The 25,029-nt window shown below is 43.4% G+C and overlaps 1 protein-coding gene across 2 annotated transcripts in view; it reads left to right on the forward strand.

The window, feature by feature from the left end:
* Window positions 1–14,256: 14,256 nt before the first annotated feature.
* CC2D1A (coiled-coil and C2 domain containing 1A) overlaps window positions 14,257–25,029 on the forward strand; it is a 33,558-nt gene continuing 22,785 nt past the window's right edge. For both annotated transcript variants that reach the window (XM_067560592.1, XM_067560593.1), the window contains exons 1-10: window positions 14,257–14,483; window positions 17,666–17,798; window positions 18,086–18,195; window positions 18,772–18,837; window positions 20,227–20,364; window positions 21,482–21,842; window positions 21,988–22,112; window positions 22,823–22,895; window positions 23,625–23,720; window positions 24,613–24,743. In XM_067560592.1, coding sequence (XP_067416693.1) covers window positions 14,421–14,483; window positions 17,666–17,798; window positions 18,086–18,195; window positions 18,772–18,837; window positions 20,227–20,364; window positions 21,482–21,842; window positions 21,988–22,112; window positions 22,823–22,895; window positions 23,625–23,720; window positions 24,613–24,743 — 1,296 coding nt within the window. In that variant the 5' untranslated portion in view covers window positions 14,257–14,420. The remainder of the gene's footprint in view (window positions 14,484–17,665; window positions 17,799–18,085; window positions 18,196–18,771; window positions 18,838–20,226; window positions 20,365–21,481; window positions 21,843–21,987; window positions 22,113–22,822; window positions 22,896–23,624; window positions 23,721–24,612; window positions 24,744–25,029) is intronic.

Consider the following 25,029-nt stretch of genomic DNA (forward strand, 5'->3'; position numbering starts at 1 on the left):
ATGGCTGAGAAGGAGGAAGTTAATATGAAAATAGAGAAATGCACTGTATAACAAATTTAATTTGACACACCAAGAGAAGTTGCTTAATGGACTATTGGAAGGCGCTCAGATACTGCGGTGATGAGCGTGGTATAAAAACCTATACAGAATAGAATAGTATAGCATAGAATTCCAATGTGTAGTCATCCCTCTCCCATGCTCCATTTCAAAATAAAACCAGGAAGGAGAAAATCTATTATTGTTTTGCACAAAGTTTGTGCATCCTAGTACAATAATAATATTTATTTATAAAGCAATCAGTGATGAGTACAGGCAGAATTCTGATGCAGGTATATCCTCTACTAAAGAGTTGCCCAAACTATGCAACACTAAAAGCTTCACTGGCAACTTTTAGGGAACTCAAAGACTGTATTTAGACCCCAATCCTAAAGAGCCTCAAGCTGTGCACTCAAAAATGAAGCACACAGAAGTAATGGTCACTTTTGAAGATTTTGCCCTTTAGTTTATCAACTTTATTCTCACCCTGCAGCTTTTGGCATTTAAAGGGAGTGTAGCCAAAAGCTACATTTTAAGACTGTAGGCTGCATTTGGCCAGCAAGATGCATTTTGAATAGGTCTACCGTAAGTGTAATATGTTTTAAACTAATATCATCAAGGCTGGGGTTGATTTTGTTCTTAAAAGAAGTGTTTTAAACAAATGCCTTTATCAGAAATGCCTTACCTATGGGTCTATATTTAAGCTCCAATTCAGTAGAATACTTAAGCACATGAGAAGTCCCTTTAACTTTAAATATGCCACAACTCTAGTAAAACTCTCCCTTCTGTACACTCACCTGGCTGTAATGTTTGGGTCCCATCACATTGGCCTCGTGTTTTTAAGCTTCCTAAGTCTGACCAAAGTCCAGGCACTGCCTCTGGCTTTGCGTTTCTAGGCACTTTCACAGGTCCTCTGTCTATTCTGAGAGTTGAGATCCATGGTACAACTGCCTAGGTGCTGTGACTAGTGCCAGCTCCCCAGACTCCTCAGTGGCTTACACACAACCTTCCCAGTGTTACAACCTTATGGGCACTCTCATTTTCAAGGACATGTGATAGTTGAAGCATATATTGCACAGACTTTGCAAAGGTTTCTAACACAATTTAACAGCAGAAGAGATACACAGATCTAATAAAAAACCACCTATACACCATTCCTTGCCTCAGTTTCTTCACCACTCTTAAGTGTTCTTTGGGATTTGGTCAGAGTCCTAGAGTGTCACTCTCCTGTACATGGCTTTTCCTCTGAATAATAGAGTCTCTCTCCTGCAGCTAGCTTCTTTCTTCCTTAGCTGGTCCCTCAGCCAAAAAGGACTCTTCTGCTATGAAAGCATGAGCCTTTGTCCTTCTCTCCTACCCAAGCTTCCTTTCTGGTTCTATGAATTTTTACCTCCTAGTACTAAAAACCTGGTTTCTTTGTTTCCTCGTTCTGGGAAAACTGCACTGTTTAAACCCCTTCTCCCCTTCCCTGAAGACAAACTTGGTCAAACTGATTTCCCCAGGGTTCAGCCATTACCTTGTTGTGTTTTCATTTGAATAGGGAATTCAGGTTAACGGCTCATCTTTGTCCATGGTCTTGGGGATACATGACACCAGCCCTAACAGCACATGGCTGACTCCACACGGAATGAGACATTCAATTACACAACAATTTCATCAAATCAACCAGAATTTGTAAAATGTACACAGATTCTCCAAATTGTCAGAAAACACAGGAATAGTTCCTCTGACTTCCACCAGGATTATTTGCATGCTCAAAGTTAAGCACATGCTTAAGTGTTTTGCTGAATTGTGGCCTGAGATAGGCCTAATAAAATCTCATAATGTACACTATAAACTGATCACCAAAGGGGCCAGAAATTCTGCATCTATGCATAAAACTCCATGTTTGGCCAGATGCATTTTGAATGTAATTTTCCTTTGAACGCACCCCAAATGGGTATTTATGCTCAATATTATTGTAACTTGACAATCACCATTAAATCCACTTACCTGCTGCAGTGGAAATTCAAGTCTGTTATCTGCAAGGACACCCTGTAACTGGCTGTCAGGCAACAATTCTAGATCCAGAGAAAGTGCACCTCCCCAAGATGAGCAGGTTTGGTCCACTGGGGGAGGATCCCTAGGTGCACCACTAGGCAAACCTGTATCTGCTGCAGAAGGAGATTTCCAGCCACCTGAATTAGCATCAGTTTCTCTTTTATGATTGATTATCACCTTTTCTCTTTCCAGTTGCTCAAGAACATCTATAGGGGAAAGACAATTTTCCATGGGAACAGGATCCATCTTATTTTGCTCACAGATGACCATTTCTTCATTGTTTTTTACATTCAGCGGGTGGCCAAGTGAAGGGGGAGAAGACTTTATTCTTGTTTCTGGAATTTGACTTGCTGCCTGTGGGACAATCTCTATATTTGACAGTTTCTCTTCTAATACATTAGATCCTGAGTCACAGATACTAAATAGTGACTGTTTCATATCAGGCCTCACCTTCTCACTTCCATTTTCCTTCCACTGCTCCAAAGTGATATAATCTTCTTGACTGTTCTCAGGCATAAAGCTACTATCAGTCAAGAGCGTTGACGCATCTGGGTCAGATTCTGCCCTGGTGCCTACAGATGTCTCTTTTTTCTTTTCTGCCTCTTCTTTGCCTGTATCACTCTCAGTGTAAAAAGCTGGTTGCAGTGAGGTGTTGCTGCACTCAGAGTGACTACACCCTTCAGTTTGTACACATAATACATTGGTTGTTTCAGGAGCTTGTGCACTTTTTAATTCAGTAACCTCTACATTCGTCTTCAGATCAACAATCCTGAATTGAGTACTACTAAGAAAGTCCTTCCCAGAAATATCTCTGTTTTTTTCACTGATGATTTTCTCTGAGACTCTGCCACTGTTGAGAGGGCTGCTTTGCTCTGCGATTTTACCACTGTTGTGCAGGCTCTTTTGCTCCAGGACTGTGCCACTGCTCTGTGGGCTGCTTTGCTCTGTGACTTTGCAATTGCCTCTTTGCTCTACTACAATGTCAACACTAATGTATGGGCTACTTTGCTGTGTGGCTTTACTACTGCTTTTTGATCTGCTTTGATCTGCAATTTTACCAGTGCTACATAGGTCACTGAGTTCTGCAATTTTGCCACTAGTTGGAAAGCTGTTTTGTTCTACAACTTTGCCATCTCTGCATTGACTACTCTGCTCTGCTCCTTTGTCACTCCTCCTTTGCTCTTCTGCTCTGCTCTGCAAAATTGTGCATGAGTTGTTCTGTTCTTTAGCTGTGGTGACATTTAAATCTACTAAAAATTGAGGTTTAATTATGTTGCTCACCATTTTGCTTTTGATGCTTGTATCAACCAAATATATGACTTTCCCATGCACATTTTTAGTACATTTTTCTTCTTTAACAAAATTGCCTAGTTTTATGGCAATTTCATCCTCCTGTGTGGGTTTCTTTTGGTTCACATTCTCAAGAGAACTACTCAGAAGGTCTTCATTTTGATTGCATTTACCTCCGTCAGAAATGTTGTGTTCTGCTAGTATACTACAACTCACATCCTTTTCAATGGGGCATTCAAGTGATCCTACAGATAAGTTCCTGTTTTCATGACTGCCAGCATCCTTATGATATAAAGTATCTGGAAATAAGGGAACAATTTCCACAAAGGAGTTTTTGTTGCAGTTGTCTTCTTGTAAATTAGATGCTATCCCCATTCCTTGGTGAGAATCATTTACCATAGCAGCCTCATTGGTTATGTTTGTAATCCTGTACTGGTTTTGAGTTTTAACATCTAGCCCTTCACTAATACATTTCTGACAGTGAGGAATTGCCATATCTCCAGCTTCTTGCACTTTGGTCCCCATCAGCTGAAATGACTCTGTTAGGGACTTTGCTTCCTGCATATCTCCTTCTGAAGACTCACATGCTAGGCTGCTGTCTGTGCATTGGAGATTAGGTTCTAATATTTCCTGAAGACTGCGCATCATTGGTGTCTTGGGGGGAAAAAAGACCAAGCAACTTCAGTATTTTCCACTATATAGATCTCTACACCAGTCTATACAAGCAATTACTAGGCAATTTATAGGAGCTGTGCACTGAATTAAGAGTATATTAACAAAAGTGAAATATATACATAAGTATATGATAAAGTTAATAATCATCAATTGTTACCAAAGGTATCTGAAAGCTCATTAGGCAGACAATGAAAAGTAGTGGGGGCTAATCCTCAATTGATTTTAATTTACACTGGCCAAGGATCTGACTGAGACTCTGTCCTCTCTCTTTCTCAGAACAGTTTTCTGAGGCCTGATGAAACTCCCAAGGACCCTCACCAACAGAAGACTATCACTTCCAGAATCCAGAAAGATTTTAAATACACCCACTGGACAGCTCTCTCTTTTTTAGTCCCCCCAGATTTATAACTCCCATTTGCTTAAGAATATGTAGTTGTTCTCCACTGAGACAACTTACACCATGGAATAATTTCTCAAGGGTGGAAACCCTATCATTGAGTCATTTAAAACTGAACAAGACATAGCACTAGAAAAGAGATTGTAGAGCAATTGTACAGGCCTAATTAAAAGGAAATGAACTATCAGTTTTGCTGGCATAAGCACTTGTATGGACAGTGCTATGTCGGCAGCATCTCCCGCCAACCTAGCTACCGCTGCTCATTTAAGTGGTTTCTCCCGCCGACATAACGCAGGTAGACAATGTTTATGCCGGTAAAAGTTCTGCTGCTCAGCATATGTGCTAATGTAGACAAGGCCTAGGTGCCTTTTGAAGAAGGGATTTAGACTTCTGAGTTACTTAGATTCTTTTGAAAATCTCTCCAACACATCATTAAGGATCTACAACCTATCCTAGCAGATGATCCCTCACTCGCTCAATCCATGGGGGGCAGACCTATCCTTGCTTACAGACAGCCCCCCAACTTGAAGCAAATACTCACCAGCAACCGTACACCATACAACAAGAACACTAACCCAGGAACTTATCCCTGCAACAAACCCCACTGCCAACTCTGCCCACACATCGACTCTAGTGACACCATCACAGGTCCTAACCACAACAGCCACACCATAAGGAGCTCATTCACCTGCACATCTACTAATGTAATATATGCCATCATGTGCCAGCAATGCCCCTCTGCCATGGACATTGGCCAACCCGGACTGTCACTATGCAAAAGAATAAATGGACACAAATCAGACATAAAAAATGGCAACATCCAGAAACCAGTAGGAGAGCACTTCAGTCGCCCAGGACACTCTGTAGCTGACTTGAAAGTTGCCATATTTCTACAAAAAATTTTCAAAAATAGACTTCAGTGAGAAACTGCAGAGCCGGAACTCATCTGCAAACGTGACACAATCAGATTGGGTCCAAATAGGGACTTGGAATGGTTATCTCATTACAAGAAGTAATTGTCACTGTTCACACATTCTCACCTTCTAATCAATGGTTGTGAATAGGCCTCATCTACTCTAACTGAATGGACTTTTTTTACACCTACCCTCCCCATTGTTGTTTCTTACCCTTGGATGTATATATATATCTCCTATCTAATTTCTATTTCATGCATCTGATGAAGTGGGCTGTAGCCCATGAAAGCTTATGCCTGCAGAAATTTTCTAGTCTTTAAACTGCTACAGGACTCTCGTTGTTTTTGCTGTAAATTGTAGGTGCTCTTGTATATAACTGCACAGGTCTTGGTAGGGCTGTCTAACATGTTAATTGATGATCTTGTGCTGTACCTGTTCTGTTTGAAACTTTGCTACTTCTCCATCATTTCTCTCAGATGTTTCAGTCAAAACTTCCTTTGGTTTTGCAAAGACTGGCACAAACTTCCCTGATGAATTCTACAACCAAGTTCAACAATTATGAATGTAAAGAGTGATTATTACCAAATGTACTAAATAATCCAGCGTTCTGAGCAACCCTGATCTGAGCACCCTCAGATGAGAAGTTCAGTATTGATTAGAAAGATATCAAGGGAATGAGTTCATCTGGCTTTATAATCCTGCATAGGTAAATAATGCAAACCAACCCATTTCAATCTACCTAATAACATGTCAAGGCTGAATCCAAACTCACATAGTTTATACAATTTGGTTTAATACAGAAAACAAGGCTGAATAATTTAAAGAATGCATTTCACAAAATTTCACACATCTTAACCTATTTTTTATTTTACAATAGAACAAATGATTATATTTGCTGCACATTACTAACATATATTTAGGCCTTGTGATGAATATGTGGTCTATACGAAGCACCTCTAACAGGTTAACCTTTTTCCGATGCATGTTGCTCTCAGGTCATCCTTAGTAAAGCTGCTGCCAACAGACCATGAGCGTCCAAATTTGATGTACCTGAGGTAACAATATACACACACAGCATATCCAGCTACACAGTGGAATCAAATCCAGCTATGCCATGGAGGGAATTCACTAATAGTTGAATGTCTGGACAGCACCCAGCAGACCACAGCACAATTTATTGCTAATATGAGTTTTGCATCACACCATTAGAAGAGTCTTACCTGAGATAATGGAAGAGAAATAAACTCCTTTGCCTGACTTAGCTGTTTCAGCTCAGAGGTAATCTTTCTTTCTTCATCATTTGAGCTGGTTAGAAAAAGAGCACAACAGCATGCACATTTAGGAACTGCAAATTAACAAATTAATAAATTCCTCAGGGAAAGGGAGTTTAGTCTAGTGGCTAGTGCACAGATTCTGGGCCCTTAGATTCTATTTCCAACTCTACCAATGCCTTGCCTTATTACCTTAGAGCAAATCATAATCATTTTGTGCCTCTGTTCTTCCTTCTGTAAAAAGGGGATAACCATATTGATTCATTTCACAGGAATTCTGTGAGACTATCTGTAAAACACTCTGAGACCCTCAACTGAAAGACATTATTGAAGCACAAAGTATTATTATTAATATACATCAATAAACTGAAGCAAACATATACAGTAGAAACACAGGGCCTGATTTTCAGAGATGCTGAGCCAGCACAACTCTATAACTTCATTTGGAGTTGTATATGCTTAATAACTCTGAAAATTAGGTCCATAGGGACAAACCTTGCAGTGCTTGACTTCTACTGGAGGTTTGCCTGAGTAAAGAACTGCAGAATTTGGCCCTCAAGTTTGAAATGAACATTCTCCCTATAAAAAAACCTTATGTGAAAGAAATGCTGTGCAAGTGATCAAAGACAGTGAAAATTAAACATATAAGAAGTCAGAAAAAGGAAGTCTTTCTCTACATTCATTGCACTCACCCCGCTCTATTGGGAGAATTCTCGCCCCACCTATGTTACTCCAAATCTCTGTCTTCTATCATCTAACAAAATCATGTCTGATGATTCCAATGCTTCCTGAGCAACAAATTCAATTACCTTGTTTGCAAGTTTACTGCCAAAGCTTCAGTGTTTTCCTGGCTTTTCTCTTCCCATTCTTGCTTAGTCCCTGTTGTAGTTGGTTTTGATTTTCTTTTGGAATCACTGGATTGAAGTTGTACTGGTATTTCCAAATTATTCTCTGCTGTCAGATGGGAGTTCTCCCTAAGGCTTCTTTTTGCTTTGGAAATGTTGAGTTCATTGTTTCCTTCTTTTAAGGAAAAAATCATGAAAAAGTCAAAATGATAGCGTTTTTTGCAACAGGAGTAATTATATTACATTTCTCATCTAGAACAGAAAAACATTACAATTTTATATAGTTACATGGTAGCTCAAGAGCTGTGGCAATTACTCCACAGGCCCTATCAATGGAAATTTAATACATTCAAAGTATCATTACATAATTGGCCAAGTGATCATGAGTGCAGGTTTTGCATTAATTTTTGTAGCTGCATAAAAATGTCAAACTAACACTAAATTTCTAATGCAATCTGTGACACAACATAAAATGCTACAGATGATTTTGGATCTGATCGTCATTATGCTAAGCACCCTTTACATCACTCTTGCAGTGTAAAGATGCCTTGAAGTGGGAGTAAAGCAGCATTTTGACACTGCTATAGAGGCGTAAATTGGCTTTAGTGCAACTAAGAATCAGGCCTTTTAACTGTATCCAACAATCCTCTTAATGATATTGCATAGGATTTCCAAATTTTGCAACACTGAGGTAAGCTGCATTAGTGATTTTCCAGATGCCAGAACCCGTTTTACATATATATTGTAATAATTCATTGAACATCTAGGAACTTCACAGAAATTACTATCCTGCACACCATAGGGATCAGGAACTTAATGTTTAAGAGATTAATCTTAGATCCTCCTGCTATAGACGCAGGCATTTCTACCATTTGTGCTAAAGGAGGATCTTCTTTAGTTGTTTGCAATATAGGACCTACAATACACAGTAGAACACTTCTGATTCCAGTAGAAGGCAGTGGAGCATTAGCAAATTCAGTACAGTATTTATATCAGTTTAAATAAAAATGCTGGTACTTTTATATTCTCAATAGATGAATAAAACATACGTGTTGGTTAAATTCATGACCAGTAAAACCTAAAGTTGTCCAGCTTTGTCTTCATCCTGAGGTTGCAAGCAGGCTAGCCACAAGTGATATTTTAGAATGCTACAGGCTGTATTTGTCCCCCTTGTTGCACTTTGGACACCCCCTGATTTGGCAGATTGGAAATCAAATCCTAAGCAAGGAATCCTGAAACCCCCTACAGTAGTCAAATTCTAGGTCTCCTTTCTAGAACAAACCTGCAAGCACTGCCAGCTGAGAGAGGCTGAACAGGAAGTCTCTAGTGACTCTCCACCTACCAAAAAGCAGCATAACACAAACTACATACTGATTATGCCGCAAAGTATAATTTCACAAAACTCAGTCTCTGAGTAGATTAGACAGGTTCTACTGATGGGAGGGAGCTGAGACTGAACTAGCTCTGTAGTTCGCACTAAAAATTTGTCACCTATACGGCTAAGTTTAGTTTGGTTGTGTCATTCCCTGGACCCAGTACTTCTTTTACACAATGATGTAAATCAGGAGCAATTCCACTGAAGTCAATGCAGTTACAATAGTGTAAATAGGCCTGGCAGAATTTGATTTTTATTTATTCATAATTTTGACAGATCATATCTATGTTTGGTTTTAAGCATTTGTATATTTATCTATTTAAATTTTCACAGTTGTACAAAGTTATGATCTTCAAGTTTTTTTCTATTTTTATCTATTCTAATGTTCACAGCTGCTGCAGCAAATTATGAGGTGGTCAGACAATAATTATTTAATGTCAGTAGATACTGAAATTCAAAAAGTTAAAATGTTATAACTGTTAAAACACAAATTGTCAACATCATGCATCAAAATATGCAAAGTAAATATCCTTAAATCAAATTCTAAGAAGTTCTCAAGAAGCATTTGTCTTACTTCGCCTTTCTGAAAATGTCTATTATTATTGATGGAAATATTTTTCATCAGTTTGTATCCTGGGACCAAACCAGCTATAACACTGCACACTACGATGATATAGACGTTTACCGATATTTATTGATAAAAATCGAATCTTTCCAAGCCTAGGTGTAAATGAGAGCAGAATCAGGCCCTTTGTCTTTAGGTCCTTGCTGCAGTGCATTGGCAGGAGGAAGCTTGCTCTTGCATGCGCGCCCCGCCATCTGATCTTTGAATAAAACATTCAAGTGCTGCTATCCCTCTAGGAGTACGAGTTTCCCAAACTCCCCACCGGTTAAAAGAATCTAAGCAGATCTGATTGATTTTGGAGTGTTTTTTAAATGGACTGTCCTGCTGTGCTGGATTTTTAAAGCTGCAGCATTTATTGACACTTCAAAATGTGTTTCAGTTACATGGGGGTAAAAGGATGAGGATTGTTTCCAAAGAACTGCAGACTGTGCACCCCACTTGAAAATCTCATCAACCCTAGTCCTTTATTACCAACTGTACTAAGAGGCACCATGCCAGACTCCCTTCTGATATCCTACGGAGTGAGAACAAATGCAATCAAGAAAGACAGCAGGAGCATATAACACAAATGGTGAATTCTTGTGTACCCAAACAAGAAGAAATGGGGCTTGCTACATGACAGACAAACAGGTGGGGTCTCTAAGTGCGGCCTACTAAGAAACTTCATGAAATATTTATTTAAAATGATCAACAAAACAAAACCATCTGAGATATGAGCTTTACTTCTTCAGTCAGTGACATGCATACAGTGCATGTGAGGTGACGCTGTCTGGACGATGCCATTGTTATTGTTTGAGCCTGGCACCTCTTTCTTTACAAATTAAGCACTTCCTGAGAGGAAGTGTTATGAAGGAACTAGAAGAGCAGACTGGGTGCTATTCCCTGCTTTGTCAATGGCTCATTATATGGCTATAAACAAATCACTGCACATCTCAGTGCTTCCATATCCCCATCTGCAAAATCGGGATTATAATCGATATCTACCACACAAAGGGGTTCTAAGTATAATTAGCATCTGTAAAATGCTTTGAGATCTTCAGATGGAAGTTGCTATAGAAGTGCAAAGTATACTGTACAGCAAGGTGAATGGAAGGAGTGGTGGTACTCTTCTATGCTCCACCCACAAAGTAAGCTCTGCCCATGTGAGGTGCCAAAATTAGACAGCAGTGGCTCACAATAGATTGTGCAGTAGTTTAAAATATGAGTGTGTGTTAGGATGACCAGATGTCCTGATTTTATAGGGACAGTTCCAATATTTGGAGCTTTTTCTTATATTGCCCCCCGGCCACATCCTGATTTTTCACACTTGCTATCTGGTCACCCTAGCATGTGTACTCCCTGAAATTGGATCCCCCTCAGCAGTGTAGCAACCTGCATGGAACTGGGATGGAGAAACACAATTTGTAGGGAGGAAAGGCTTGGAGGAGGCACCAAGAACCAGCTTGTTTGCACATGGTTTAAATGTTAGATGTTAACAACATCTTAAAAAAATTATCTTAATAAAGAGCCAATTCAATTTTAGAAACAGAAAGTCCTCTTGTTATTCTCCAGCAAGCAGTACATGAAACTAGTGGGCTTCAATAAGCTTCTGGACTCTGCTAGGCTGGGGGGAAAAAAATAAGTAGTGGCATCTCATACCCACTTGTAGCACCAGCCTAGGCCCTGGTATTATATTATTACCTGATAGTTCTTTCTTCCTTTTATTCATCTTGATGGCTTGGTAAATCTAGATGGTGGAAACACAGAAAAGCGCTCAAAATACACACGTTTCAGTGTATGTTATTTCATACAAGGCAAAACGCATAAATGTTGAAATTTTACTATGGATTTTAAAAAGCATTAGTACATAATTCCAGAAGATACTTTTCCCATCCATAGCATTTGAGCAGATAAGCAAGATATGAGCATTTGCAATGTTGTTGTAACCACCTTGTAGAAGAGCTCTGTGTAGCTCAAAAGCTTGTCTCTTTCTCCAATAGAAGGTGGTCCAATAAAAGATATGCCCTCACCCACTTTGTCTCTCATGTAAGATAAAGTGAAGTTATGCAGATTATTCAACTACAGGGACACAGATTTTGCCCACATATTGTTATACCTATCAGCAAAGTATCTAGACACCTTACAAAGTTGACATTCAAATATTCAAGATCTCAATTAGAGAGGCCAGGCACCAAGCACCACTACCGACTGCAGTTCTACCAGTGAGCTAGGAAATCAGGATTTAATCAGCTCAGAAGGCTTGGGCAATGAGTTGCTTTTTTGCAACTCTTTCTATTTTAAGGGCTTGTCTACAAGGGGGCTTATGCCGGCAAAACTTTTGTCGCTCAGAGGTGTGAAAGAAACACCCTGCTGAGTGATGTACGTTTTGCCGGCTCTCCCGCCAATATAGCTACCACCCCTCATTTATGTGGGTTTTATGTAGCACGAGAACTCTGTCCCGCCGGCATTAGACGGCTACACTAGCGCTTATGCCGGCAAAATGTATGTCGCTCAGTGGGATGTTTTTTTCACATCCCTGAGCGACAAAAGTTGGTCAGCATAAGCACCAGTGTAGACAAGCCCTAAGAACGGCCAACTTCCTGGTAAATCACTTTTCTGTAGGGAGTGAATACCAGTGGTGTGGTCTGTTGAGAAAACTGCCACTAATACCCACAAGCTTAATCTTTGATCATGCACAACTAATTCAGGGCACCATCTCATCTTCACATCACAACACTGCGCCATCACATTCTGATGGTATTTTTTGTAAGTGTCCCATCTCCTCCTTAGCAAACGCAATTTTGGTATGACAGTGTTACTCCAATGCAATGTAGTGTTGTCACTGTGAATGAGCTGGTTGCATTTGAAAATACCCTTTCAGCTAAACCAAATTTTGTATCATTTTGGCAAAATTTCGTTTTGAAAAAAAAAAAAAAATTGGAAGTTTTTAAAATGTGGAAACATCCTGTTATGACATTTTCATAACGGAAATGTTCGGTTTTTTTGTTTCGAAGCGGCCTTTTGTTTTGAAAGTTTACATGAAGAAAACTATTTAAACTAATCAAAATCAAAATGAAACATTTCAAATGCATCAAAATGAAATATTTTCAGTTGACCTGAAACAATACTTTTATTTAGACTTTCGTTTTGCAATTTTAATTTGATTTTATTTTTTTTTGAAATTTTGGCCTTTTTGTCTCAATTCCAGACCTTCCCCTCCCCCCCCCCAATTTCTAAATTTTCCACAGGACAGAAAATCGGGTCTCCAACCAGCTCTCGCCAGCGCGCTGTGATGGCATCTTCACCAGCACATCATCTCGCTGTGACGAGACAGCCTCCATCGCAGCGACACACCGCGATGGTATCGCCGTCCGAGGACCATCTCCTCGGAGCAAGCTGGCCGGCTGGTGCCACCCCATGATGACAAGGTGCCGCCAGGTTGTTGAGCTGCCCGGCTGCCTCATGATGCCGCTGTATGCAACTGCGGCACAGCGACACCCCTGCGGCATCTGTTGAGGCCGTGGTGGGGCCTCGGGGTGCTGCAGCTCCCACACAAACCCATTCTGAGGTGCAGGGATGCCGGCAACCCCTCTGAAGGCGGGGGGGGGTCAAATTCCAACACCCCCAGGAGCTACATTCACCTCAGGCAACAGGAGAGAAGGCGAGTACCCGGGTACCCCCTTCCCTCAGCACGACGAGGATTTTCCCGCCCATTCTGAGTCTCACCCCCTCCCCTGCCCCGCCCCTCGCTTCAGGGCTCGCGCCGGCGTCATTCACCTCAGGGCGCTGCAGCAACGGCGCGCGGCTTGCGCTTGCCTCACCTAACAGCGCTCCAGCCCTTTTTCCCGCCCTTTCCTTTGGCCCCGCCCCTCTCGCTTCGCCGCCCCGCCATCAGCCACCCCCCCGCCTGTCATTTAGCCCCGCCCCCTCATCAGCTCGGGTTTCTTCCGCTCTGTCTCTCTGTCCCAACCGTTGGATGTCCCTCCCGACCTTTGGCTGTTAGCCCCACCCCCTCTTTAGGTCACGCCTCCCCCCACTATTACACATGCGCACTTTTGCTGCCTCCCTGCATTGTCTTCTGGGAAATGTAGTCCCCTCCCCTCAGCCGATGAGCTTCTGCTGCGTAGAATCGCCCACTAGCTCGGGTTCCACCTTCCGCCTGGGACAGCCGTAAAGCACGACGACGGCGGGCCTGGTTGTGCGACAGTGTTGTGCCGGTGGCCGTAAAGCAAAGTTGATGTTGACAGCTGTCTGGGCAAAGCAGGAAGTGAGTGGGGGGAGGATTATGAGGGAATGGGGCCCCGTCTCCTGTGGTGTCTTCGAAGGGAGGGGGGCAGGAGCCCTCTACTGGGGGAGACAGTGAGGGGTTCCGGGTTGGGGGAGCAGGGTGCTGGGGGGAGGGGCCAGGAGCTGGGGGGGTTCCGGGTTGGGGGAGCAGGGTGCTGGTGGTGGCAGAAGAAGCCGAGAGGGTGGGGAGAATAGGCTTTTGGGGGAGAGGACAATGAGCTGTGCGGGGATTCAGAGGGGAGGTGCTGGAGTGGGGGACCGGGAGTTGGGGGCGGGGGAGGCCGTTTGGATAGTTGGAGAAGGGAGAGAGCAGGCCCACTGGGGCAGGGAGAATAGCTCAGCATGCATCTCCTGGGTTGAGAAGGATGCAAATATCTGGGAAGTGTGTTTTCTGTGTTGGGGATTTGTGGGAGAGCTCCAGGCAGTTGGGGACTCTTGGGAGGAGAGGGGGCTTTGGAGGGAGAAAGTGGGTGGGAGGAGAGGGCTGAGGAGGGAGGAGTGAAGAGGAGGGGAAGAGGAAAGCATTAGGAGGGGGAAGGAATGAGGTTGGTTAGCCATGCCACCCCTGGGTAATGCGGAAACACAGGAACGGTGCCTGAGTGATCCATTGTAACCATCCAGCTCCATCTGACCTAGTGCGCTGAGCCTGATTCTCTTCAACTCAGTCTGAAGGGAGAAAAAAAGAAATGAAAAAGAACAGGAGGCCGCCTCCACCACCAGGAAGCAGTGGTGCTGCTAGAGCCAAGCAGGTGAGTTCTGGGTTTCCTTTCTTGCTTTACCTCTGGCTGTCGGAAGAAATACCTTTCCCTTCGGAGCTGCTGTGAGATTCTTGGTGTAAAAAAGTGTTGTTGTCCTGTTGTCAGAATCCAAAATTCCCCTCATCCCTGTGGCGGCTGTCCCCTCCCCACCCCCACACCTGCAACAAGTGGTTGGTATATGAAGTAACCGTCATGTGTATAAAGGCCCCAACCCTGTTATTCTTAACTTCAGTGGGAGCAGGCTTGGGTAAGTAGTTTGTAAAGTTTGGGCTCCTTCAGGATGAAAAGTACTAGAGATGGAAAATTGTTGTTATTGTATCTTAGTATTGGTTCTTGTGTTGTGGGTGAATTTTTGTCCTGATGGCCTTATGGTAAAAATACTGGTTTTACCAGTGGGAAAATCAGCCAGGTTGTAATCCAAGTGGACTCTGCCTCCATCCTATGGTGGGAAGCAGATTTGCTGTCATTTAGAAATCACATCAGGAGACTTTGAACAACCAGAAATAATAGAAGTAAACAAGTCATTATTATACCTCTCCACCCTAGTCCCTTGGGACAAGGATAGGACCAGATGAGCAGGAGTGATTCATTTGTTTCCAACATCTTTCTGCTAATGCACAAAATATATTAATAAAAGTAAACAAAAAAAATACTAAGGTATGAAATGTTAAATGGTGTTGCGTACATCCTTAAGGCACAATATCTTCTTTTACCCTAGTTTCACGATGCAGAATTCCTGATGTTAATGTTCATTTGCGTGTACATAATGAACTAGTAACCTCAGATTTCTCAATCCCTGTGTGCAGGGTCATCTTTTGGGTTATTTCTATCTCTGACTTTTATTAACTTAGATCAGAATCATACAGCAGCAGGTTTGTGTGACTTGCAGGTCAACTTTCTGACAGCAACAGGCATGGTCAAACAATTGCTTTATTTTCCTAGTAAGACAGGGGAGGAGAATTTAGGATTTTGTTGATGACATTTCAAATAAGTGGTGTTAAAATTTGTTTTTTCATTTAACATTTTTTTTTACAAGTGTCAAAGAATCAATTTAACTTTTCAAAGCTCATTTTTCTGTTACACTGTGCCTGCCACTCTCCAGCCTGTGGAGCACATGTGCTCGTCTAAGGGTGGGAACTAGATTGCTCCTAAGAGACTGTCTAAGAGGAGTAAAATGTGATGCCGTGTCATAGAGTGGCACTTTAGCCTGGGATCTGTCGGATGGACGGTCCAGCATCCTGCAACATTTCCATTCTGTGGTGGGTAAAGCTGGGCATTATTCCAGGTCTCTTGTACCAGGGAATGGAGGTAGCTGAGCTTCTGTAAACCTTTCTTTTGCACCCTTTTTACTGAGCTTGCCTATGTGCTAAAAGATAGAATGACTGAAAAATCTGCTAGCATTTTCAGTGCTGGTATATATGGTATTCCAGTCGCTATGGTATCTAGGCACAGATCACAGTAACTAGTACTGCTGTCTGTAGCACCTCACCAAATTATTAGTGGACGTACCTGTTTGCAGGATGAGCATGTTCAGAATGGCCAAATTGTCACAATGTGCACGTCATGGACCAAATCAGAGCTCTACTGCAAATCTATGTAGGACGAAGTGTCCAGTGACATATGGTAACAGCCTTCCATTTCATCATATGCTGGGAGGGATTTGTGTCAGATAGACAAATCATGTCTTTAGAATCCAGTTAGGTGAGGATAATGTATTAAACTTCTCCCTTTCCTTGAATCCTGCTCTAAATAAAATTAATTTATGGCCAGTTAATTAGTGAGAGCTTTCAATTTAATTGGTTATAAAACCTTGATAGACCATAACATTTATCTGACTGTGCTGCAGCTTGGAGTGTGAGGGGATTGCGTGTTGCTTCCCCATTTTCAGGCCTTCTGCAGATTTACAGTACTTGCATTAGCCTTTCTTTTAGTAATCTACCAGGAGGAGGTATTGAGTTGAGTTTTGCCGTCTGTCAGGGATTTTTACGTAGTTGTGCATGCATACAGGATTTATACTGCCCTGCCCTGTGCTGTCTCAGTTGAAAGTCTGCCCTCCTCCTTATGCTTTCTTCTTCCGCCCACCAGGTTTGGGTCAAACTCCAAGCGTAGACAAGTATTGGGAGCAGGTGGGGAGGAGCACATCAAACACTTCTATAAAAGCACATAATTAAGTCTACAATTAAGTCTTTGCAGCAGTCTTTATAGGAGGGAAAGAGATATGATTCTTCTTAACAAACAGAATGAAAACAGAATCCTCTCAGATATTTACAGTGAGGTGCACTCCATTGTACAAGCAGCAAGACACACCTTGATCACACATTAGGGGAAGTTGTCATAAAGAATGGGTTGCGTAATACGATTGTATTCCTCTAGCTTTTCTCATATGAGGCTATCAAAATGCTTTATGAACATACATTAAACTGCGCTATGCCTAATAGTGTAAGTAGGTACCATGTTAGCTTCATTTATCAGTGGGCAAATTGGCACACAGAGGTGAAGGGAATGGAACTTTGGAGTTCTGACTCACGGTCTCCTGCTCTAACCATGCGGTCACATTCCACTTCACGTAACACAAGAATTTCGGGTCACCCAATGAATTTAATAGATACCAGGTTTAAAACAGACATAAGGTAGTACTTCTTCACACAATGCACAGTCAGCCTCTGGAACTCATTGCCAGGGGATGTTGTGAAGGCCAAAAAAAGTATAACTGGGTTGAAAAAAGAACTAGGTAAGTTCATGGAAGATAGGTCCATCAATGGCTATTGGCCAAGATGGTCAGGGACGCAACCCCATGCTCTGGGTGTCCCTAGTCACTGACTGCCAGAAGGTGGGACTGGATGAAAGGGGATGGATCATGTGATGATTTCCCTGTTCTGTTCATTCTCTGTAAAACTTCTGGCACTAGCTATCATATAGGAAGACAGGATGCTGGGCTAGTTGGACCAGTGCTGTGACCCACTATGGCTATTCTTAATCCAAAACTGGAAGGAAAAAAGTACCTTCTCCTTATCCCCTGCTCTAACCATCAGATAACACTACTCCTTTTTTCAGTTGAGACTGGGATTCAAGACTCCTGGTGCCTGGTCCCATGATCTAAGCACTATATATCACTGCCTCTTGTTGCCTATTAGGAACCCACTGACTAGTGGGTTGTCTTTTATCCTCTGTAGATGGGTTTGCTAGTGGATTTCTCTCCAGATGGGATGATGGACAATAACCAGGAGAATAATGCTGAACTGGAAGCAGAATTCAATGCTATCGTTGGAGGCCGGCCAGATTCTAAAGAGAAGCTAAAAGGGAAAAGTAAGTGGTCCTCAACTGTATGCACATTATACATCTGCTCAATGAGGGTGCATCTGAATCTCAGAAGGACTTAATTAAAAGAGTTACAAACTGTAAACTTCTTTGCAGTTTGTAACTCTAGTGCCTTAATTTCAGGGCTACAGAAAGAGATCAGTGGCAGAGCCTTGCAATCCTGTGCTTAGCAACAAGACCTTTCTTCCCCCCCATCCTCCCAGCGCACTAGTCTGAATTCTGATACTAAATGGTTATGTGAGATGAACTGTGTATTTGTCTCTTCTTCTTTTCAGCCCCTTTGCCCATGGAAGCTATTGAGAGAATGGCTGCTCTCTGCATGAAGGACCTGGATGAAGAGGATGGGAACGAGGAAGAAGATCTGGAAGACGAAGATGATCTGATGGTATGAAGGAATTGGTACCTGGTGAAGGACTGGAAGTGTTACACAGAAGGCCCTGTTATCTGGTTGATGCCTTGTATGTGAGGAACGTCTAAAGTGACATGTCTGAGGGAGAATCCCTATGTAACAACAGGGGAATAGATCCCTTCATCTCCCTGCTCCTTCTAGTCCTCTTGGAGAAACAGGATTTTTTCTCCAAAAAGCTTTATATCCCCAGTGTATCACTGACCAGGGATCCTTCTACTCAATTTTGCACACAGCCGCATTGTGATCCAAACACATTGTGCTAATATTCATATAGGCATTCCACAATGTTACATACTGGAGCTAGTGTCTTGACACCTAGATTATTCCATGTCCTTAAAGATGGTGTATTATACACAAGTGCCTGTCACATCCTAATAGGAGGAGATACTCATTAAATGCTAGGAGTCTTGTTGCAATGCCTGTTCCTTACTAACTTCACCCTTACTCTGTCTCTCTGTAGTTTATACATTGCTGCTCCACTTCCCATCAGTGTTAATTACATTTTGAGCATCTCTAGACAAAATTAAGAGACTAAATTTCTTTGTTTTGTAGGCAGAACTCAATGAAGTCCTGGGTGAAGAGGAAGAAATCAAGGATTCCCCAGTACCTACCGCTAAGGTGAAAAACTCCCCTTCTGACTTTGCTTCCTCTTTCGTTCTGCTCACTGTTTCCAGGTGGAAGTGTGGCCACAGTATAGAAATGGCTCCTCCTTATGCTACGTATCTGTTCCCTGTATGTCTGCAAGTCATATCTGCCCCCCCCCATTGACCAAACCAGCATGTGTGCCTGTTAGCATTGCAGATTCTATGTAAATGACCTATTGAGTTCAAAGTCCAGCTTCCTGTTGCTTTAGGGGAAGAGTGAGCTGGAGTCTCTTCTGCTTCACACCTCAATAACAAAACCGAGGGCCAGGTTCTGACAGCAAACACCGTTGTTACCAACAATATTGTAAAAGATGGAGCTGGTTTTTTTCAGATCCCAGATTGAATTGGTGACATTCCAGAGGCTTGCTTTGTTCCTTGTAAACTGAGCGAGTTGGATCTGGCAGCGCAATGGGTTGGAAAAGAGAAGGCCCATTCCAGCAATTTGCAATGTATGGGGAAAATGCTGTGCCACCAAGGAGTCACATTGCCTTCAGTAGAGCTCTGCGGGTGCAGCAGCTGTCCTGTGTGTCATAAATGGCAGGATGAGGGGCTAAATGTGCACCCCCTCTAGAGTTACTGTTCAGAACCTTCGGGAGCCAAGTACCTGAAAAAACAAAACAGAGCAGAGTATTTAGTTGTCTCTTGAAATCAGGTGGGTTTTAGAGCCGACAAGATTGGAAAAGGCCATAGACCTCTGGGTCTAGGTCATTGCTGCTAGCAGAAAGGGCTGTGCATTATTGCTATTAATTTCTCACTTTCGTTGGAGATTGTGTCATAATTATCGCACTGTCCAGTGACCAGACATAGGCATACCGTTCTATTGTCTCTTTAAAGGCTTTTCTGAGTATGTACAATGCATGCATTCTTCCGCCGATTCAGCTCTTGGTATCCTTTGTGTGAACCCTGGTGTACAATGAGAAGAGTTCTTATGTCCTTACCAATTCCCTTCGATGTGAGTGTCTTTAAAAGACTCTCAACTAGTTGAAGACCAGTTCTGTTTTAAAAACAAAACAAAACCGGGGACACTTCCATTGTTTGTGGCTGGGTTAGTGAATGCAAACTCAACAGCCTTGTGCTGTCCGATATTTCTAAGGCACCTATTGCTTCACCAGCTAGCCACCATCAATCCTCCATGTGTGAACACAAATACCCTGAGTTATGGTCCCTCTAGACCCATGTAGTCCAGTAGAACTGTTCTAGCATGTAAGAAGCAGAAAGTGAAACTGATCAGTCTAATCTGACTGTCCTGAGCTGAGTGAAATCAAAGTCTCTCCTTGGAAGTGTGGATATGGCTGTCCCCCAGCCAGCCAATGCTTTGGATTCATTAACAACACTTTTCTTCTGCTTCTCTGGGCTCTTACAGGTGAATGAATCTCCAGCTGATTCCAGCAGCATAGAATCCACTCTGGTGGAAAGGCTGGAAATGTACAGAACAGCAACTGCTAACGCAAAGGAATCTGGAGACAACTCCAAAGTGCGCAGATATGAAAGAGGCCTCAAGGTGAGCTTTAAATAATGCACCCAGAACGTGATATGCCCAGGCGAACGTCTTGGTAACCATCTGCTCTTACAGGATGCTTTTTAAAAATAAAACGGAAAAGATTTTTTAGAAACTGTTTGATATTAAACTTGCAACTGAGCATGACCAAAATTTTCTGATTTCAAAGTATGGCAGGTAAATCCATATTTCGGTGCCCACGGAAGAGGCCTGGGTTTTTTTTTAGCCTTGCAGAGCCTTTGCTGCTCTTAGTGCCTTTGGAGGAAGCTATGGGTCCTGAGCCCTTCTGAGAATCAGGCCACTTTTATTTAGGTGCCTAAATATGGCTAGTACAATAGTGGATAGCCTCCTCAGCAATCAATATACTGCAAGGAACGCAGCGCTCTGATATCTTAATATTTAGTGATATTGCTGGATCCTCAGAGATAACATTGAACCCAAAGGCCCCAGTGTAGCCCTAATGGACCCTGTACTTCTGTAGGTGTTGGCTTTCCGATAAGACGTAAAATTGAGGTACTGATCACTCATGGTCATGAAAGTTCCCATAGTGCTTTCCTCAAAAGTCATAGCGCCCATTTCAGCTTCCTAGCCAAATTTAATCTTGGGTAATTTTTTTCTGCCTTCCTAAAATTCTCCCTGCATCTTCATTTGGGTGTGGAGTCTTCACTTGTGAAACTGGCTGTGCTCTGCTGGTGTGCTGCTGCTGCTCGCGCTGCTGCGTCCCACCACTGAGATTTGCATTTCTGTGGTGTGATTTCTCCATACAGAGCGTGTGGTGTGTAGAGCTCTTTGGGCTCCCGTAGGATGAATGACACTGTTGCAATCGAAGAGACTACTACTTTCTAGTCGTGAAAAATGTGGGAACTAGGAACTTGCTGTTTGGCTGAGGAGTGGCTTCCCAGCTGATGACAGGCAGTGGGTTTCTGGGGTGTAATCAGGCTGCAGTTTCTGGGCTGGCTGAGAAATAAGGAGCTGGCATGCAGTTTTCCTGCTGGCAGTTCTTAGCTGAAGTTCTAGCTAATTTTTAAGCACCTGTTTTCGATAGCTGTTGGCCAAAACCAAGAATGGGAGAGTTTGGAAGCTTATAGCTAATTATCCATCATTGTTGTTTGTTTCCAAGACATTAGAAAACATGCTGACCTCTGTGAGGAAGGGCAAAAAAATTGATGAGGAGGAAATCCCACCCGCAGTAGCGCTAGGAAAGGGTGGGAACTTCCAGCAGCCGTCCCCTTCTCCACTGACTTCGTCATCCCAGAGCTCCACACCCAACAGAAGCTCCAGTGTATCTAGCCATCCGTCTCTGCAGCCACCCACTGCAGCATCTCCGCAGGTGCCCCCTGCAACACCTGCCAAGCCACCACCTGCTTTGTCTCCCACGCCGCCGCCTCCTGTATTTCCAAAGCCAGCCCTGGCCTTGCCTATCAAATCCCCGGAGAAGCCAGAGGAAAAACCTGTCCCTGTGGCATTATCTTCTCACTCAGGTAAGAATGGGAGACCCTTTCTTTCTCTCCCATCACAGAAGGTTGAGCTTTTAAGTACCTACTGTTGTGATGTTCCCCTGATGTTGCATTGGATGATTCTGAAACAGACACAAAACACAAGATTCTTTTCTCTGTCTCCCCACAGGTTCTGAAAACTTCACCACCCAGGTGCTCCTACAGGACAGGCAGCGGGAGTACAAGCTAGCAGCACTGCAGGCTAAGCAGCAAGGCAGTGTTGGGATGGCCACTAAATACTACCGCATCGCTAAGGTATGTGCCTGCCAGCCAAAGCACCATTCTGTTAGGCTGGTAGGGGCTTTAGATTAGCCCTAGAAGAGAGACTTTCAGTGGGTGCAATTAAGAAGTTGATCAGAGGTGCTTAGAAGGCTGCTGATAAGTCATATCCACTGGCTGTGTGGCATACTTGTGACTCTTTCACCTTGGCTAGTCTTATTCTGGGACTGGCTTTTCCTTCAGTTCAGCTTCACGTGGAGAATTAAAATCAAGCGGTGGCCTCCCCTCTACAGAAAAAAATCTTGAAAATTGAAGTTAATGCCGATGCAGTTATTGTCTCCATATACCGGCTCAGGTGTGGCTAAAGAAAATACATTCGTCTGCTCCTATCTGTCCTCCACCTCTGGCGCATCCCTCTGTAACCAACACTGAACTTGCGCTGGGGTTATGGTTCGTTTGCCGTAGCAGGAAGCTGGGAGCCCAGAGAGCTGGGTTCTATTTTTGATTCTGGTGCAGAATGTGGCCTAGTAGTTAGGGCAGGACATTGGAAGTCCAGGCTACTGTGTTCTAATTTCTGCTCATTGTGAAACCTTGGGCAAATTGCTTTGGTTTTCTCAATTGGAAATTGGAGATAAGGCCCACTTCACATGGGATATATGAGGCTTCTTTGAGTGGCTGTGAAGTGTTTTGAGATGCTTTGAAGAAAGAGGTTAAAAGTACTATTCTCCCTGTCTTGTGCCTTTCAGAGCTTTGATCCCATTCTAGAAGCCTTGGGTAAAGGGGAAACCGTGGATCTGGGCTGCCTGCCCCCACGCCCAGGTGAGAATTGAAACTTGGCTTTGCCAAACAGCTGCATCTGCTTTCAGGAGGGGTTCCCACTGTCTCCATTGAAATGGGAATGGAGGCCCTGACCGAATGGAGGAAAATGTATGTGCTAAAAGAGCAGTCGTGATATTTCTTTGCTAAGACAGGTCTAAACTACAAAGTTTTGCCAGCATAGCTATATTGGTCAGAGACGTGAAGAAATCCACCCCCTGGACCTACATAGCTGTGCCGGCAAAACCACCCGTTGACTCGCAGCTGAACTAGTAAAAGAGTCCTTGCATCGTTCAGGGAGGTGGCTTGTACCAGCAAAAGATCCCCTCATGCCGGTAAAGCTGCCTCTCCACTAGGGAGTTCTGCCAGTACAGCTACACGGCTACAGCTATTTTGGCAAAGTATTTCTAGTGTAAACTAGCCTTTGGTGTTGTCCAGTGGTTGGAGAGAGCCTGGAAGTTGGGACTCATGGGTTCTATTCCTAGTTCTGTCGCTTACTCACTGAGTGGCCTTGAGAAAGGGACTGTACCACTCTGTGTCTCAATTTCTCTATTTGTAAAATGGGGCTGGGAGGAAAGGGGAGATTTGATTAAGTGCTTTGGGGTCCTGGTTTGGAAGGTGCCAGACAAAGGCAAAGCCTGGTCGGGGAGGCGCAACCTATCTACTTTCTGCCAATCTGGACTGATTGATTTTTTGATTTTTCACTTGTCACTTACAATCTTATTTTCACAGACCAGCTGCCCAAGGAGCTGTTGTCCCCAGGCCCCCAACAACAATCCACTGTGGCGACAGCAACGCCTTTAGCAAAATCAGCAGCCCCTGCTGCAGGTATGAGCCCCAAACGATGCCTTGGTATTTTAACCTCTAGTTATGCCGGGGTGGCTGCTTACTATGCTGTGTAGATGATGAACCCTGGAATTTCCAATAGACTGAATGGGAGCTGCCTGCTTTGCTGCCTGTTTGACATTTGCTGTGCACACTGCTCATCCTTGCTTTTGTTCCAAAGGACAGCAAACCCCCCGGTAGTGAAAGGAGAAACCTGCCCAGGAAGTAGATAGGAGCTAGAGGGGAGGAGGAGGCAGGCTTGGGCATCTGACTAGGTTGAGTGGTCTTGCTTTGCAAACTCCAGCTCAGCCATTCCCAGCAGAGATCACGGCATCTACCAGAAAACATTCTAAAACCTTTCAGAGCTTGTGCAGCATGTTGGGAAAGCCAGAAGACTCCTCTTGATACAGGGATGGGTGGGCATGTGAGTGCAGGGGTGGGAACATGTTTGCTCCCTGGTTGGCAGGGAACAGCTCTTATTTGTCATCAACTCTCAGGAAGGAGTCAGGGTGGCCTAGCACTGGACTAGGACTTAGAAGACCTGGGTTCTATTTCTGGCTCTCCTGCTGGGTGACCTTGGGCAAGTCACGGTCCCGCTTTGTGCCTCAGTTTCCCCATCTGTAAAAAATGGGGCTAATGATACTGACTTCTTAGTAAATCGCTTTGAGATCTGCTGATGAACAGTGCTATTATAAGAGCTAGATATTATAGGCAGTGGTTAGAAACCGGTTGGAAATGAAATGCCCTATGAGCTAAACCCTAGCATGCTGAGTTGCTTCCTGTTACCACCTCAGCCAGGGCTGGGTACGGAGTTACTGATTTTTGTTAAGGAGGGAGAAGTTAGAAAAGTAAGCCCAATAAACGTGGCCTCCTTTTCTTCCCACCCCTGAAATAGACATCCCTCCACCCCCTCGAGACATAATGGAGGCCCTGCAGCAGAGGATGGAGAGGTATAAAACAGCCTCAGCTCAGGCCAAGAGCAAAGGAGATGACCGGAAGGCAAGAATGCATGAGCGCATTGTGAAGGTGAGGAAACCATGCAAGTCCTGTAACCCCAGCCTAAGCCTGCAGCTCGGAGTGGATCCTGGCTCCCCTCACCTGCAACAGATACAGTTCTGAATTAGGGCTGCACAGCAGAACAGAATTCTTTATGGGGCAATGTTGTCTGCTGCTGGGGATTCAATAGCTGGTTGCCTTCTCTCTGAGTCAGTGCTGACCTTACTTGCTAGGGGTCTGTGCCTCTACACGTGCCATCTTTTTGAGTGAAATTCTTTCCCGCTCATAGTCGTTAGAGTGTTTAGTGCTTTTCCCA

Source organism: Emydura macquarii, unplaced genomic scaffold, assembly GCF_026122565.2.
Source record: "Emydura macquarii macquarii isolate MOO-44397 ecotype Brisbane River unplaced genomic scaffold, CSIRO-AGI_Emac_v2 contig_2292, whole genome shotgun sequence".
In the NCBI taxonomy this organism is placed as follows: Eukaryota; Metazoa; Chordata; order Testudines; family Chelidae; genus Emydura; species Emydura macquarii.